The sequence below is a fragment of the Perna viridis genome, chromosome 5 (genome assembly GCF_037379345.1).
Source record: "Perna viridis isolate PV_CMFRI_1.1 ecotype Kerala chromosome 5, ASM3737934v1, whole genome shotgun sequence".
NCBI lineage: Eukaryota > Metazoa > Mollusca > Bivalvia > Mytilida > Mytilidae > Perna > Perna viridis.
This window is the reverse complement of record NC_142449.1, coordinates 36,037,889-36,055,916: the sequence shown is the minus strand read 5'-3', so window position 1 is coordinate 36,055,916 and position 18,028 is coordinate 36,037,889. Positions and strand designations below refer to the sequence as shown.

General features: G+C 33.4%; 1 protein-coding gene across 1 annotated transcript; it reads left to right on the top strand.

Moving 5' to 3' along the window:
- The first annotated feature begins 7,237 nt into the window (after positions 1-7,237).
- LOC148617266 (uncharacterized) lies at positions 7,238-11,455 on the top strand. Its single transcript, XM_088581625.1, has 5 exons — positions 7,238-7,331; positions 9,075-9,344; positions 9,599-9,684; positions 9,951-10,258; positions 11,011-11,455. Exons 1-5 carry the CDS (start codon positions 7,293-7,295, stop codon positions 11,262-11,264), a joined length of 957 nt encoding a protein of 318 aa, XP_088437751.1. The 5' UTR covers positions 7,238-7,292; the 3' UTR covers positions 11,265-11,455.
- Positions 11,456-18,028: the final 6,573 nt, after the last annotated feature.

Here is an 18,028-nt window from a genome sequence, read left to right as displayed (position 1 = left end):
GGGTGCAGTGGTGGATCCAGAAGGGGCTGTTTCGGGGCTTCAGTCGCTCTTTCCTTGGAAAATTATGTGAATTTCAAGCAAAGTTTCGGCAAAAATGAGCAAACAACACCCTGAAACCCCTACCTTTTTCAAAATCTGTCGGACTGGATCTATCAGTACACTCTCGGCCAATCCTGGCAATGCTCGGAATCAACGTGGTTGTGATTAGGACTGGATCCGTCCCTGAAATGTACTCAGGGGACGCTGGTGTTGTATGTTTATTTAATCATTATAGGTCATTATCTAGGTCTGTCATATTGTGAAAGTGCAAGAGGTTCTCTACCATGCAATTTCACAATTTTTGTAAATAGACAGTCTTGTCGAAAAGGTTCATAATACTTTATAGAGGGTAGTGTTTTATAAACCACATTTATTGTGGCGTTAAGCTGATCAAAAATGGTTTCATTTCAGGAGCAACCACTCGATTTTTTTTTTGGGGGGGGGGGGCTAGGATCAATTTTTTCGTCCTGGATTTTTTTGGGTTAAGGCTATACTGCCTTTTTATTTTTGATTCCAGTCTGTCCTTAATTTTTTTTTCATGATATATACAAATATGACAAGTTAAGGTGTTTACTAAAAACATATTCTGATTTTTTATAACAGATGCATCCTGTCCTTTTTTTTTTAACCCGAATGGTCATCCTGGATTTTTTTTAACATATGCTACCATCCTGTTTTTTTTTCAAATTTAATCCTAGCCCCCCCCCCTCTAAAAATCAAATGGTTGCTCCCTTAATATTGCAGTAGTTCCCCGTTTGAGTGTACATGTTCCAATGATTTCTAAAACATAGAAGTGTTCCATCGATTAAAATTGATTTGTTCATAATTTTCATCATTCTTTAAGGACCACTCATTCTAGCAATCTTCATTAACGTATATCGAATCATCAACAACAACGATAATAAAAAGAAGAATACGAAACAACAAAATAAATCATGAAAAACAAAACCAAACTGTCAATGAATACAAACTCAAAATGAAATATTATCTACATCCTTTGCAAAAATGGGTTTAAAATCATAATAAAAACCACAGTTTGCCCAAAATTGAGTATGCTTGCGCCTGTGCAATTTGAAACTTCAAAACTGCATCATATGTTATAAAAAGATACCGAAATTTTAAATACTCTTTTCTTCATTGTTACATAAAAATCCACAAAGACACAAGTCGACAAAAGTAAATGTTAAATATATGCATCGGAAGGAGAAAAGTTTATAGCCACATTTGGTCAAACAAGCCTCATGACAAAATTTCACCCAAATCAGATCAGATTTTTTGTTGCAAGAATTCGAACAATTTTGTTAGCCCACATAAAAGAGAATACAGTGTCACCTGTCAGTCTAGAATTGACCGAAGTAGTTAAATCAAATCAAATATTTTTTTTCGCCGTTATGCATCAACATGAACATTACACATAATTAAAAAAAACACACACACATCTCTAGATTTTGGACCAAATCTGTGTCCAATTATGATTCCCGTCGACCGTGGTCACAATATACATCGAATTATTTTGTTGGAAGCTAAGAACCCACGAGAAAAAAAAGTACGAAATTATTTCCCCTTTATTTTACGAATTTAGTTTTAATCTTCTCCATTTGTTTTCGTGAAATGTTTTTTGCATTAGACAAAACTAACATCATTACATGAGATTATTTTATCAATCAACTCTAACTGCAAATTGTGATTTGGTCAAGAGAAAGAAGGTCAACATTTAAGACTTTCGGCAACATTTACATAATCTCCAATCGGAACTACTCGGCTTTTCTGGTTACACGAAAAACAACCTTGAGCATAGGCACTAGGCGGAAGAACCTGTGAGGAATTTGACCGATCCGATATTAAAAGTATTGAAAACCTGATTTTTACCATTAATTTTTTCAAGCTCCCCGCTTCACGTCAAATTCTTGGAAGAGTTATTGTTCTCCATTTCTGGTGATATCTAACTGATTTTTTATCGCCACCTAGTGGATAGATTTACTTTGATCTGCGTATGCGTATACATTAATTTAAACTTGAAAATGACGATGATATATTTTTAAATCTTTTTACAAAACCCAACTTGAAAGCATTTTAGTGCCAGAGAAGTTTTAATAGATTTGCGCAGATTAATATGAAAAAATCAGTTCAAAAGTATATATTGAAATGCACTTGAAAATTAATAGCGCTCTCGTGGCTAATATTTAGCGGGAATGGCTGAGTAGTTCCGATTAAAGCAAATTATTCAACGAGTCGGTCCACTTACAAGTCGCCTCAAGACTGAAAAGGACAGTAGCAGTTTAATTGGACATTCAGGTTTGCAAGCCCTTGTGAAAATTTATGGTATCAACATATACATATCACTACCAGCAATTTGTTATTTTGATTTGGTCAACACCAAGACCGTGTGGTAGTATCAGTCTGCCTCATTAAGACAGACTGATACCACTTGCATCATTTTAGACATCAATGTCGCTTCAAGTATCTTATTCGGTTTTGTATATTAATCTATAGGGATCAATGCTACACGGACCAAAGAGTAGGAAATTGTCGATTTTATCTTGCTATTCTCTTTGTTTTATCCGTTATGACATTTATAGGCGGGTACTCAATGTTTTACTGATTATATACAAATAAAGAAAAAGATGTTGTAAAATGTTACAACATAAGAAAATTAGCATTTTGTAAAGCCTTAAGATATTTGGTTTTTTCATAAATTATCTAAACCTGTGTTTTATTTTCTTTGATCATCGCAAGTAGATTTTTTCCTTGAATATTATCTAAATATTTAAGGTACAATAAAAAGTTGTTTTACAGTGTGTAGGTGATATGTATATATATAAATGTAGATTTCAATATGTTGTACCCTTGTTATCCGGAGATACATGTAGCTTACAATGCCTTTTTTACAGCAATGACTACAAGCAGGTTTTAGCGACATTGACTACCCTTTCAATTCAGGTTTTGGTGATGGGTTAAGTTGGCTCGAGTTGAAAGGTGCTGTGAATAGTTGGTTTCTCGTAAGATCGATAGTGATTTTTTTTATATGAAAACGGCTTTTTTTTTCAGGACAAAGTTGACGATCTACTCCAGACAAGGTCCTGTCGATGACGAGACTCTATCTAGAAAAAAAACCTCTGTTTTGTTTTCTTGGTATAAAGTATTGTTGTGTATTGGTCTAGTGTCTATTTTTTTTTCTTCCTTTGGTGACGGTCTTCAGTAATAATTTCGGAATATACATTGTATTCTTTTCTCATGTTTAATTACATGTATGTATAGTCAAAGAAAAGTGAAAATATTGTTGTAAAAAAATCCTCAAGGAAACAGGGATTCAATAACGATGCATTGTTGATTTACCAATTTAGGTACATTTCTTTTGTAGTTTTCGAAAAAAAAAGTTTGTTTTGTTTTGTTTTGTTTTTGTTTTTTTTTGGGGGGGTGCACTTATGTGAATATGCAATTATCAGGTAACTGCATGCGATTAAGTGGAATCCATAGTAACAGTATTTCTTTTTTAGTATCATAGGAATATTTTCAAAAATTAGTCGGGTCATATTTTTGTACGAAACTGCACTTATTGCACTGAAAAGAACTGGAAACTAAACTTTTATATAAACATATGAATTCATTGTGCTGAAGCAAATTTAAGTCCTAGGGCTAGAATATACTAAATACGCCTATTTATGAAGGGCAAACCAAGAAAGTACTATCGAAAGACTATATATACATGTATCGAACCTCGATGTGTCGAACTCGGATTTATTTAGTCGAAATCTCCGATAACTCGAATTAATCACAAAGTCCCAGCAAAACTCCCCTTACTCCAATACCATTTTACCTCGGATGACTCGATCGAACTCGGATGAATCAAAATCTCGGATAACTAGAGGTAATTAATCAGTCCTCTCGATAGCACTTCGAGGTTAATTAACCCTGATGTCTCGAAGTCAACTAATAAGTCGGAAAACTGATTGCTTTATTACAAACCATGATCGAAGTGTGTTTTAACAACGATTGGCGTGGCTTTTAAAATTAATTTGTTGACACTCTTTATGGCTTGATTTGTGCATTTACTAATTTAAAATTGCGCGTGTAGTGAAAAGAAACGAATTTTATTAATTACACATCGGAATTCACACTAACAGTGATATCGGATATTTTGATAAATTGAAAAAAGATACAAATAAATTGTAATGGTATCTGACTTTTTAATGAAACATCAAACAGACCATAGTAAGTGTATTTCAACGACTACATTCGTTTCGCTAGTGAATTTGAAATTTTATCGCAATAATGTAGAGCACATGGTTTGACGATACTCTGGATTGTGAGTCAAACAAAGCAGCATTTTATATGGAATCCATAGTAACAGTATTTCTTTTTTAGTATCATAGGAATATTTTAAAAAATTAGCCGGGTCATATTTTTGTACGAACTACGACGTTTTCGATGTAGAAAAAATAAATAGGAAAGTTCACTAAAGCACTCGGTGCCGTTCAGTATTTCAAAAATTATATACAACATACAAAAAATATCTTGATTTAAAACGCAAGACATTACGAAGTATTGTGTAAAGTGATGTACATGTACAAGCACAACACATGATTGACCAAACTATTAGTATTTCCGGTTTATCCACGGTCTCGGATTACTCGAACCTCGGATAACTCGAACATTTTTGTATGGTCCCTTCGGCTTCGACTTAACGTGGTTCGACCCTAATGGATTCTTGAAAACTAGCGACTCGACTATGTTTAATTACAGCCCCTTTTCAGCTATTTTGTTTTCGCGATCTAACCGACAGAAAGACAAAACACTACAAATATCAGCATTATGTTACGGAAGACTTCGCCGTATGTCTTTTCCCAGACATTGTATATAGCCTTATACGAATCAAGACAGGTTGATGTGTAAAGGCGGATCAAGACCAAGTGCCCCTCGCTTTACGGGAAAAAATAGTTGAAATAAAAAAAATACTGAAGTGTGACGATGCGCGCCCCGGTTCTCCAATTCCCGTATCCCCCAAGGCGTCATTTTCACAAAAAGTCTAAGTGTGAAATTAATCGTAAATTATGACGCCACAATGCTATTTGAGGTGTACAATCTGAATTTATGTATTCTGTTTACAAAACAAATGAAATAAGGTCAAAAAGCGAAACGGAATATGTAAAGAAGACTTGAAAATATTTTTTCAAAAATAAATGACAAGTGAGTAACACAAAAACTACACAAATGACTAGCATGACTTGTTATAAGAAAATACAATTATCTTTATCAACTACACAGAATGCCTTATAATAGTATATGTTTGTTGCTTCTGTTCATTTTTGACTTTACTTTAAAGGGGAATGTTCAGGCCTTATAAAACTGTTTAACCCCATCGCAGATTAATTTCATGCGCCAGTCAACAAGTCAGGAGATGTTGGTCATTGATACGTCTTTGTGTCGTTTTATTACCCTTTAATTTAATTCTGAAGAAAAGCATGCGCCAGTCAACAAGTCAGGAGATGTTGGTCATTGATATGTCTTTGTATCGTTTTATTACCTTTTAATTTAATTCTGAAGAAAAGTCAAGTTCTTTTACAATCCGTTTGATTACTTTCGTTGTCGGAGCCTTTCTTGTTGAAGACCTACACGTCTTTGAGCCGTTATTTGACTATTTACTATTTTTATAGGGGTTATACGATGGTATTTCTTGCATTTCACCATATATGTTCCTTTTTCTTTTGATGGTCGCTGAAAGTATTTACTATTTTGGATTAAGTTTATTTCGTTGTGCTTGTTTCGTTTCACAATATCCGTTCTTAATCTCCACTATTAGGGTTTAGCAAGAGGCAACATATGTAATCAGTAGACAGTAAACATTTATATACATATACACATAGATATATGAGCCTTGGACAACATTAATCTCATGGTTTTTTTTTCAAATTTAATAGTTGTAAAAAAAGTATAAGTATATGACAAGAGCTTTTCATCAGCTTCGAGTAGAAAAGCTATTTTTTTCTACGATAATATTTAAACAACTGTTATATAATGATAATTTAATTACATAATTATTTTTACCACACATGCCGGTTCGTGACCGTACTTAGAATACGGGATGACAATCGATCCCGCAAGTATGCAGTAGACATTTAATTTCTTTCCCTTGTTTACGCGTGTTTTGATTTAAATGATCCTGCTACTGTATTGGGAAATTATTGTCGTCTCAGCAGTGATCTACATTCATCATTTCTCCCCAATAACACAAATGCAAAAATAATTCGGTCTGCTGCTGCTTTTAATTTGATAAACTCGCTTAAACTCGTCTTTAACAGGAGTACTTAACAGCAAGACTTTTCTAAATTTGGTTTTAACCACATTTTCCGTCTTTTAGATTGATGTTTCTCTCTAAAGAACATGAAAAATGATTAGGGTAAAAATATCACTAAGACATGTCTAGGTCGTAGGTCGGATCCTACGGGTAGCACAATCCTCCGGAACAATTACGATTCTACCATTATGGTAATGGATCCGTGTACGGAATGGACCCGAGAGTATTCTGTGTCTTCTCATCGCGTTAATTCGGGTTGTAAAACGAGCCTTCTGAATCTCTCGGCACCGATCGTGACATCAGTTATGACACGATTTCCATGTAATAACCTGTCAATTTTCACTCGAATGATTTGATTGAGAATGGAAAAAAAATGAAAATTACATCGGCAGAAATGCGCTAAATAAAATATTGTTGGTCTACTACTTTTGCAGTTTTTGCTTGGAATGAAAAGTGTGATAAATTACTAAAACTTGTCCAACTTTCGAATGAAATATCATAATTCTATCACGACTCTCCATTTCACACAAGTAACACTTCTTTAGTCCTTTTCTATTTATACACGATTTAGTAAATGAAAAGTACGGAACCCGGTTAGTGTCAGGTATAGATTTAGTTAAAGTCGTTATAACGACTTATCTCTTAGCTTATTCGCGAATAAATCCCCATCGACATTAAACGGCTATTAAGAACTAGTAGATCGTAGAATTGGACGACCTCGGCTTTACTATACATCTACATGTCCCACACAGATAGATGGCTGAACAGGAAGTCGCTCCTACTATCAATATTCGTGTATACTGATTTCAAAGTACTTGAGCTAGAGGGTTATGTATGGAAAGTGGAAGCAAGTCCTTATGATCGATGTGTAAAAATAATGAATCATATCATATAGGGATCCTATTTTCTATGAAAAAAAATACAACACGCACACATACTGCGTAACATTATCATTGTAATGTCTTCTATATTAAAACTTATAGCATGCTCAGAGGAGGTAAGTTCTACATTTATGCAATTTAAACATCTCAATTCTATATCAATTAATCCTTTGTCAGAATTTACCGTTCTTTATACTCTATAGACAAGTAGTTTTAGTAAAAAAGTTCTTTTACACCCTTAATGTCTCAACTTAAAATGCATAAATACATATAACATGTACTGTCGATTACATAAAAATTCATTTCAAGGCATGCAGTTAGAAATTGGTTAATTTTGCAATTCAAAAAGCAACAAAATAATGCACATTTTGGAGTAAAACTACAATTAAGTCTTTCAATGGGAAATTTTCCGACCATATGCCATATAAAATCCAATGTCTTTTTCTAATAAAAAAAATATAAAGAAAACTTACATTTTGGCCTCATTCTTTATTACAGATAGGAAAATACATTATATTATGATGGGTAAATCTTCTAAAACTCACGAGTTAAAAAAATGTTTTTTTTTCAGCAATATAGCGTTGATTGCAACTTTATTAATTTAGATAGGAGTAAAGAAGTTTTTTTAGTGTAAAAGAATCGTTGAATGTAACGGAAAAAATCATAATGTTGTCGACTGTCATGCATTTCTACCGTTGTCCAACTAAGAAGATGCATTTGAAAAAAATATGAAAATAAAACATATAAACTAAAATAATAACGATAACAAGGATTATTAGACAAATAACCAGATAGCAATTTGTAAAACAATAATGAAAAAGTTCTTGTTAACATGAAAGATGACAACCCCCCCCCCACAAAAAAACCAAACAAACAAACGTAAAAACCAAAACAAAACAAAACAAAAACAAAGAACAAAAAACAAAACAAAAAAACAAAAAACGAAAACGCAATTTAAAGAAATATGTATTTATTTAACAAAGTCGAAATTAGAATTTGGCAGACTGGTTAAGCAATGAAGAAAATAAGATTATTTTTAAAGATTTTTATCCATATTTTTATGATTTTTCTGACACGCAATTTGAATGAAACAGATTAATGTTGGCACGGATATGAAAAATTATGTGACAAATTTTCAATAAAATTTTTAAATTGTTCAAGATGTTATCAAATTTTAAAGTGTGATTAAAACTGTAAAATTTTTGACATTTACAAGGGTCTCTCTTACTCTTATTCCTCGAGGTCGAAATTGATATTGTTTCCTCCGACCTATATTGTTCCAAGACTTGCAGTGCAGAATTTAACATGGTGTTTTTCCTTGCCCTCGGCCAATATTTAGTTCCTACATATCCTGATTGCAGTTGTGAAATTATGATTGCAATTAGGACATGTACATAATAATTGATTTATGTTTTTATCAGATGTTATCGGCCGAGCATTAATACTGACATCTTCGGGTTTATTGCAATCGTATCCCTAAAATAAGTATAAATTGTTTGGCTTCTTGTTGTCGTTCATCATTTTGAATTTATTCTGAAAACAACCAACATCTTAGAACAATGTCGTATACAGATAGCTTAGATACTCCTTCGGTATGTTTCTTGTCTATATATTCCTTTCAACAATCGAACAATATATGACTTCCATGTTCGAAATTATACATGTAGTTCGTAAATATTTATATCATGCATTTATACATTAAGTTAGAGTAATATATAAGCATTTAAAGTAAACTTAACAAACTTTTTTTGAACAACAGTGCCGATGCAAGCTTCTTCGTTTAAAGTATTTGTACCCATTTTTTCCATATTCTTGTCAATTTTCGACCAGTAACTTTTACAAATTCATCCTTTTTTCAGGTTTGTATAGACCGCTGCTGTCCAAAGGTTTTTGACCCTCATACAAATATTGTAATGTGTCGGTGCTATCAAATGCAGGCAACAAGTCCTTCAGTGCAATACAACGCAGCTGCAGCGAATCATTTGCATCATGGGTCGCCGCCATCAATTTACCCTGGATCATTACAGTACGGTGAAAACCAGACAGTACCACCTTATTCCTGTTACCCAGGATACCCAGGATATGATAGCTGTAGTCTGTATCAGTCCCCGTATCCACAAACATCTCAAGTAAGTAATTCCAAATCATACATTATAAAAAGTATCATGTATTGAACGACTAGTAAAAGATGCAGTCTAACCTTATATTAATTATCGGGAATATCGTAGAATTGCACTTTTAATTTCGGATTCTTTAAGAAATAGCTTATAATTCAGACATATCCTAATGATTATTTCTTTATACTTTGCAAGTATTATGATTAAAAAAAGACGACTTGACTTAAATGATATTTTAATTAGACTGTCTTTTGTTTTTTTTTCAGAGCATGTACAATGCATATCAATCTGTACCGTACGGTCATCCGGCTCAAATGGAGCACATGCTCCGCTCACAAGTAAATGAGTATTTGTAAGTATTTCTTTTTAATATATTTTTATTGTCTAACATTGTTATAATGAAATTTTAGTCCTCCATGAATAATAACTAAATTGATCAATCTTGCTCTAATGAAAAGAAAATCCCCAGCTGTTACATAGCCTATTTTGTAATCTTGTGAACCCGTGATTTTGGACAAACACTTTCATTTCAAACGATAGAGCACTCGACATTAAAACAATGTGAAGATGAATTCTGAGACAGTTTGGTGAAATGTAAGCTTTGTTTTCATATTTCAGAAATTATCAGCAGTTAAGCGCACAGGTAAACGGGAACGATATTCCTGCAACAAAACAAAGCACAAAGCTTTTGAAGACATGGATGAAGGAACACAAGAAGAATCCGTACCCTACGAAAACAGAAAAGGTCATGTTGGCCTTTGCAACGCGCATGACTATGACACAAATCTCGAACTGGTTCGCCAATGCAAGGCGTCGAATGAAACAACAGAAAGATAAAGGAAACACCTCAGACGGAGCTTTGAGCGATTTCTCAGACGATGATAACAAAAGTAACTCACCAGTATATGACAGTTTACATACTGCAGGTTTGTAATTTAAAAAATGCTCTATGAGATTGGTTTGGGAATACAATTCGAAACAATTTCAATTTGAATTAGACAGTATTTGTTTTCTTCTGTCAGTTTATGATCTAAAGAAACTCCATTCTACTCTCTGTTCAGATTGTCTTTTCTGAATCCTCAGTTTTTCCTTTAAACTATGCCATTTAGACCGATCTAGGCGCGGTGCGCCGGCTGTGGGTCCTTCCATATTCGGATAAAATTGTTGAAATGTAAAATGAAATCACCGAAGCGGCAGTGCGCGCCCCCTCTTCGCTCATTCAGTGTGCCCTCTCATTCTTCAATTCCTGTATCCGCCCCTGAAGCAATGCATTCACAACATGAAATCTGATTGGCTGATAGAAAAGATTACCTGAATATAAAGTAGAATGAAGTTTTGTCAGCTTCTGGGTGCAGTGCATAACGGGAACTATTTTGAGTATATCTAGTTGAAGTTGGATTGTTTGATTAATACATAAATTTCTAATGTAAGAGAAACTATAAATTTGTCTTGACATGCTTTTGTTATAAAAATAGAAGGCAACACTCTATATAATATATACTCTTGTTTTAGTACAATCGGATATATAATTGAACAAAACTTGCAAGCACTAATTTCCTGTAGTTTAGAGAAAAAAAGTGACCTTAAAGTACTTAATATAACAAAGTGTAAATATATAACTACTACAAACACATATTGTTAAAATACTAGCAATTAAATCTATTTTCTTTTATAACAGACGATTCGTCATCTTCGTCACAGTTGAACCTTTCCGAGTTTATTCAAGAAAGGGACAATTTAATGATGAAAAAAAACACTCCAGTTAACAGACCAGAATCAAAAGTAGAAAAAAACAGCAGCACTGTTCCATTGCCAGAGATACAAGAGCCAGAAAAGAAAGAGATAAGCATTTCAACCTTACCAAAAACGTCATCACCTACACCTTCACCAAAAAGATCGAAAATATGGTCCGTTTCGAATATTCTGGGCTAGTCATCGAAAGAGTTGTTCCGATTTGAAATAGTGCTAAGACTGCCCCGTTCCGGTTTGACATTTTTGAAATGTGAATAAAAGAAAATTGGTCACTGTGACATAGAACTGTACATTTTATAAAATGTATATATTAGAAACCATATCATTCTTTTTTATACAGATTATAGTGCTTATTGAGTAATAAAAATATAAACACACTCCTTGAAGTCTTGCTCATGAGCCATGTATTACCTTACCTGGCAAAACCTGTCTTCATTGAGATTCTAAGAGAAATCAAAATCCTGGTCACATAAGACAGATGGTCTTTAAATGCAGGTTAATTTACCCTGCCGGTGCACCTGGTTCATGCCCCCAGCTTTAGTGGAATCCGAGTTGCTCATTTACTTTTGTTACTTTATATGTATTGTTTTTGGTTATTTTATGTTCTTTGTTGTGTTTGTCTGTTTTCCATGTCTGGTCTTTGTCCCTGGATTACATTCTTTTGATTTCCACTAGAATTTTGGAGCTCTTGGTTACTCTTTTACATATAATGCACTACATATAGGGATGTTTCGAACTTAGTCTTTTAATGCAGGCTATTGCTGTATTAAGGTGGTAGACCTGGGGTAAGGGACACAACTCTTGAAATCAGTGATATGTTTGTATCGTATTTAATTTTACCTATGCCTTTCAAGCTTTTCTTTGAAACAGAATGAAGTCAGTCCAAGTTACTTTGATGCTTACATGAGAATGATGTAAAATGGTGAATATAAACGTTCCAATGATTTGTAAGAGTTGTGTCCCTTACCCTAGGTCTACCTCCTTAAGGTGGTTGCTAAGACAGGTCTGGCCCCAAACAAAGTTCTATTTGATACAGATTTAAATAAACGATGGCACATTTACAGACAACCAAAACCTGAAACGTAATCCAAACAACCGAATAAAAGATAATAAATAAACTGAATAAAAAAAATCTGAATTAAAGTGGCAGATTCTGAAGAACTCAAAACAGTGTTCAAAATCATTTCTAGCAACACAGAAAATATTTAGCTTCAACAAATTAGTAAGTCCGTCTAAAAGTCAACTATCAGTCTCAGCACGTTGATGGATCCCTTCACTCTTCTGAGGAAATCAGAGCAGTCTGCCTCGTATATTGATCGACAAACTTGGAAGACTCGAACGACACTAAACTATACGACAAACACGATGACTGCTCTGTTTAAATTGTCAACTTTCCATTTGTCTGTGTCAATATTCTTTCAATACTTGCGTATGGAGTTTTCATCACAGCATATACATTACATAAGAGCCTGTCGAACATACTACACGGATTTTTTTTAACTTTTGAAACAAGGATATTTTTACATAAGTATAAAGCCAAACAAAAATGGAGTCGCATTTCATTAGAAACGTTCATCCACGCGGCATTTTATAGCTGAATGATTCTTGGCGATACCAGGCATACGGGATTGCGTCTCAAAGTTACATACGGATTACTGGTCAGTTCATCCAATGAGCAGTATCAACCAATCAGAACTAATCAACCATTTACGCTAACGAAAGAAATATATGTATAGTAGGGTGCTGGAAGACGAAATTTGTCGACAATTTAGTGATCCGAGGATGAAGGTGGTTCGACCCATCAGGTGGCACTAACAAATTTCCTATGGAAACATAATAATTCCTCTTTTTAGTAGTTTTCGTGCTTAAAATTAATTAATTTGACTTGTTGTAAAGCAATAATTGAATGCTACAAACAACACTGTTTAAATATATGTAAAATTTGCAAAGCTATGGGAAAATAATGATTTATTTTGCATAACTATAAATACTTTAGATAGGTAGTTTTTAATCTGGTAAGTAAGAACTATTCATTTCGAGTCATTTTTACCAGTACATTATTGTGTAATCAATATTTGAATTTTAAATTATATATATAAAAAATGACTTGCTGTATTTCCGGTGAGCTTTAGTCCTTTATTGTGTACATAGGAAGATTCTTAGTCGATTTTTAAATTTTTTTAAGTAAAAAGGTGACTGTTTACCAAAAACTCAGCCGATTCAAGTTCTCCCTAAACAGATAGAAAGAGGAAAGCGGATCCACCAGAGAACTGTCCATACAATTATCTGTCATCCAGGTATTTGTTCTCGGAAACGACGAGAACATGTTCCGATTTCCATGAATGTTCATATGGTTTCTGTGTACTCAAACAAGTTTGCACGAAATCCGTATCCCCTGACAAGAATTATTTACCTTAGTAAATCATCCAAAATGCAAAACAAAATAGAAAGATAAATTTTGAACACATAATGAAAAAAGAAAGATTAAAAATCGAAAAAAAAAATATAGCAAGAAGGGTGACTTGTCCAACTATAAGATGATATAGTGAGCAGTACAAAGGGAGGCAACTCTGTCAGGAATTGGATTCGCTGATTCCTGATAATTCAGAGGTGGATCCAGAAATTTTTCAAAGAGGGATTTCAAAGAATTTTTTGGAAAATGGAATCCAAGAATATTGTTTGCATGCTCATTTTGCCAAAATTTTGCACAAAATTAACAAAAACACCCCTTCCCCGCCTTGGAACTGCCACTGATTTTTCCCATACCAGTAAAACAAAGTATAGGAAGTTTGTACTATCGTTATGTCAAATTAAGAACAAGAAAAACAACTATTTTTATGTAAAAACGGAGAACGATTTCCGTTTTACAGCGAATGATATATGATTAAAGTTAATGCGAATATCAAAAAACAAACCGGAAGCCGTTGTCATCAAGTTTTATGTTTTTTGTCCTCTTATAACTTTTCCGGGATGTTTAGAAAAAAAGATAACAAGGTTCTTTAAGCGTAAGTTTTTGTAAGAATCAGGTAAAATTGGAAACAAATTAGAAACTTGCATGTCAAAACAATATAATTCCACTCAAGGATCTTTTTCTCTATTTGAAAAAGACCATTATTTAATGACTGCATCACTGGATTTGTTCAGAAATTTTTCAATAAAATCTTAGAAAAATGAGATTTTGGACAGTTATCTGCCCTTGAAATATTCATTTTCAGTGTATTTCAAAGAAATTATAACTCAATTTACCAAAATGATTTTAAAATCTTGTCTTTTTTCTTGATTCTTATCGTGCAAATAGTCAAATTAAACTTTCAAAATGGTGGTTTTTTTCATACGTTTCACCCACTGCCTGATTCTTAAAGAGACTGAAACTTTAAACGCTTTAAAACTATATTGATGGTAATTTTATGATTTTTCAAACTACGATACGAACCGGTCTTATTCTCTTTGAAGTTAGATCTAGAAATTGTTTTGATGTCTTTATATGAGGATAATTTTGAAAAAAAACTTTCTTTATTCTTTGTGAAATTCGACGCAAAACTTTCTCCAAAGCGATCGCCGGAATTGTGTCGAACTGTTTAAGCGGTTACTACTTACTTGGGGGAAAATGTGAATTGTACTAAGATTTTGAAAGACAGATATACATGTACGCTGCATGAATCGTGTTTTTGGGCTTTTTAAAAATTAAATGTATTCAGTGTTGTTACTTTTTAAAGGTTTGGAATTTTGTTGTTTTTTTTTCTACCAAGTATTTTCTATCGATCATATTTAGAATGAAAAAAATATTTTTTAATATTTTTTTAACTTTCAAAAAAGATATACATGTACGCAACTACAGAGACCAACGGGAGATTCAACTAGTGCACTAGTAAAATATAATGTTTGCATGAAACATTTATGAACAACATCGGCTGAAAAATAACGAAGCGTCAGCAGTGGCATGATTCACATGCGTCAAAATCCTTTAAAAATGGCCTTAGAAACGTGAACTTATGGAACAGAGACTATCTACATACGCAATGTAGCGTACCGATATAAAAAAAGATAATTAATGTAAACTGAAAAGGAAACAAGATGTCACAGAAAAAAAACTAAAACACTAGCGATAAGAACTCCCACAAAAAAGCCGGGAGTGACTTCATGTGCTCCGGAAGGGTAAGCAAGTCATATCTTTTAACATTTTCGGTGATTTTGGCTCCTTGTTTTTGGTTGGTTATATAGAAAAGGCTGGTGATCACTGAAAAGCCCTCTCCCTTAAGCCAGTTGCGCCCACTCCGGAATTTACATACCCGCCACTGTTTCCTACGCTCGTACATTCTTAAGGTGACTAAATCATTGAAAAGCCCGAATTTAATTTTCTATATTTTGATGTATGTTGTACAATTTTTAAAGCATTTTCAAAAAATGAAAGAGAAGAGTGTGACCAGACACATCTTTTTCATAAATGTGGACCCAAAAAATTAACGCGAAATTGAATTTTAAAAAAATCACCGAATTTATTTTTTTTTTTATCAAAATTATTATGTTTTACAGACACAAAATTTCGATTTTTTAAGCGAAAAAAAATTGGTTGTCACCGGGCTATTTACAGAGATATTCAGAACTGATAGCAATTTAGACAATAGTCAAAATGAATATTCAAAAGGAAATAACAATGATCGGGGAAAAACCGGAAAGTTGGATACATGATGGTCCTGACTTGACACGTGTTATCTCCCTTTGAACACGTTTAACTTAACTGTTCTGTAGTGTCTTAGAACGCATACTCTAGACAGAATCTAATACGAATAATTAATAACTTTTGAATATATCTGGATATCACATAGAAATTCATCTCATGACTCCAAAAGAAAGATAAATAAATGTTTTTGTAAGCAGTTAAGCATGTATGGTCTATACATGTAGTCGTATTTTCTGCTCGATGACTTTAATTGTTACCGTTATCTTGGATTAAATATTACTACTGCTAGTCCCAGCCGCTATCGATCAAAGAACGGCTTTAAAAATACTTTCTTTGTTTTCATAGAAAAAAGTCCAAAAAGTGCATGTCATAACCATCCAATTAAATATATCTGATAGAGATTTTAACTACACACACGGAACTAGTACAAAAAAGGTAATATTAGATAATATGAACAAAGAGTTGTGTATGATTGTCGAACGAATTAATTAAGACAGTACAGTGTTCATATATTTATATACATTTACTCACTTGGCATAATGCCCAAAAGGAAAAAGGACGAGATGTATGCAACTATCCCACATTTTTCTGTAGACATGGTTAACAAAATGAAAAAAAAGTAATGACAACAGTTATTTATTAGTATGTACATGTACATATGACAAAAATAGAAAAATCAAATTTAACTGCCGTGGTGATAATGATACATACCCGACTGTATGGAGTATATTCCTAAAATAAACAAGGTGCGTGGAAGGAATATTTGAAGGCCTACTGTTAAAGCCCGAGTAAAGCAGGACACATTTTCACTATACGAGCGCGACTATTTGAAGAAAAAGGGGGGCTTGGAAGGTTTGTTCGGATCAAAATATATATTTTCACCGTGTAAAAGGTCAATATATTTATATTTGTACATACATCGAACCATTTCATTTATTTTCAAAAAAGGTCTTAATCAAAATATCAATTTAAAGTTCTTCAAAGCCAATCCCACAAAATGCATCACCTAACAGAAATGTACTGATACACTTTGATATTGCGGAATTTCTAGAATATACATCAAAAAGTATCTGGGGTCCAGATTGAAAAAAGGTGGCACCATTAAATGTAATTAAGAAAGTACCACTGTTTTTTTCTATTTTGACTTGTGTGCGAAACGGTAACTTCGTATGCACGCCATTATGGGAGCTGGACGTTTGCATTGGCTAGCAATAAAACATGGTTTAAACCACCATGTCTGTACCAAGAAAAGGACGAATTAGACAATTCATTCTTCCTGTTTATCCTTAATTTTCCAAGTACACCCTTCCCGGTCTATGATATGAATTCGGTAATGCTGTTAACACATTTTAGCAATGATTTGATTTATCGAATGTTCCCTATGTAATAAATTTCGAAACATGTGAAATAAATTCTATAATTTCACTCGATGAATATCTACCGCCAAAACTTCACATTTTTAAAGGCTAAAATAGCAATAAATCGGTAAGAAAAAAAATCTACGTAAAAAATATGATAATCCATTGGTTATCTTGGCAAAAATGAGCAAATTATAGCTTTTGTACCTTTATTTTCTAGAAATCTGGATTTGCCAGACCTGCACTATACTCCAAATGTCAACGTAATAAAATAAACCAATGATCCCTTCCCTTAAGTTAACCGTTATTTTGATACTTGTAATTTTGAATCATGGTATACATTGTTTTCAGTAAGGGATCAAAATAAACAATTATGCCTATATTAACATAAACCAAGCAGGGCATATTTCGACTCAGCAGTTCCATCGAATCGACAGCACATATTCTGGAGGATATCGCCAACCCACTCCTTAAAAAAGACTAAGGCGATGTAAGATTAAATCACCACCAATTATGACCTGTAACCAAGCAGTGACAGTTCCAGTTTCTCAAACCAAGATAAAAACAACATGAACAAAATGGAAAAACCTTATTCCAGGACCTTCTGTGTAAGGTTCTTATTGATAGTCAAGGGGATTATCAACTGCCAAAGCATCAATGCAGTAACTCAAAATCAGATTACAATATTCATTTATAAATATATATGTATGGTACATCGTTTTTTAAAGGAATTCCACTATAATGCGGTCGAAGTTGTAAGAAAGTGACTCAGCACCTCTTTATCTTCAAATGTATAAGCAGTTGCGGATCATGTGGAAGGGGGTTGTAGGGATAGGAACCCCTCCTCCTTTTTTAAATTTTTTTATGAAACTTCGTGCAAATTCGGGCAAATAATTGCCTAGAAC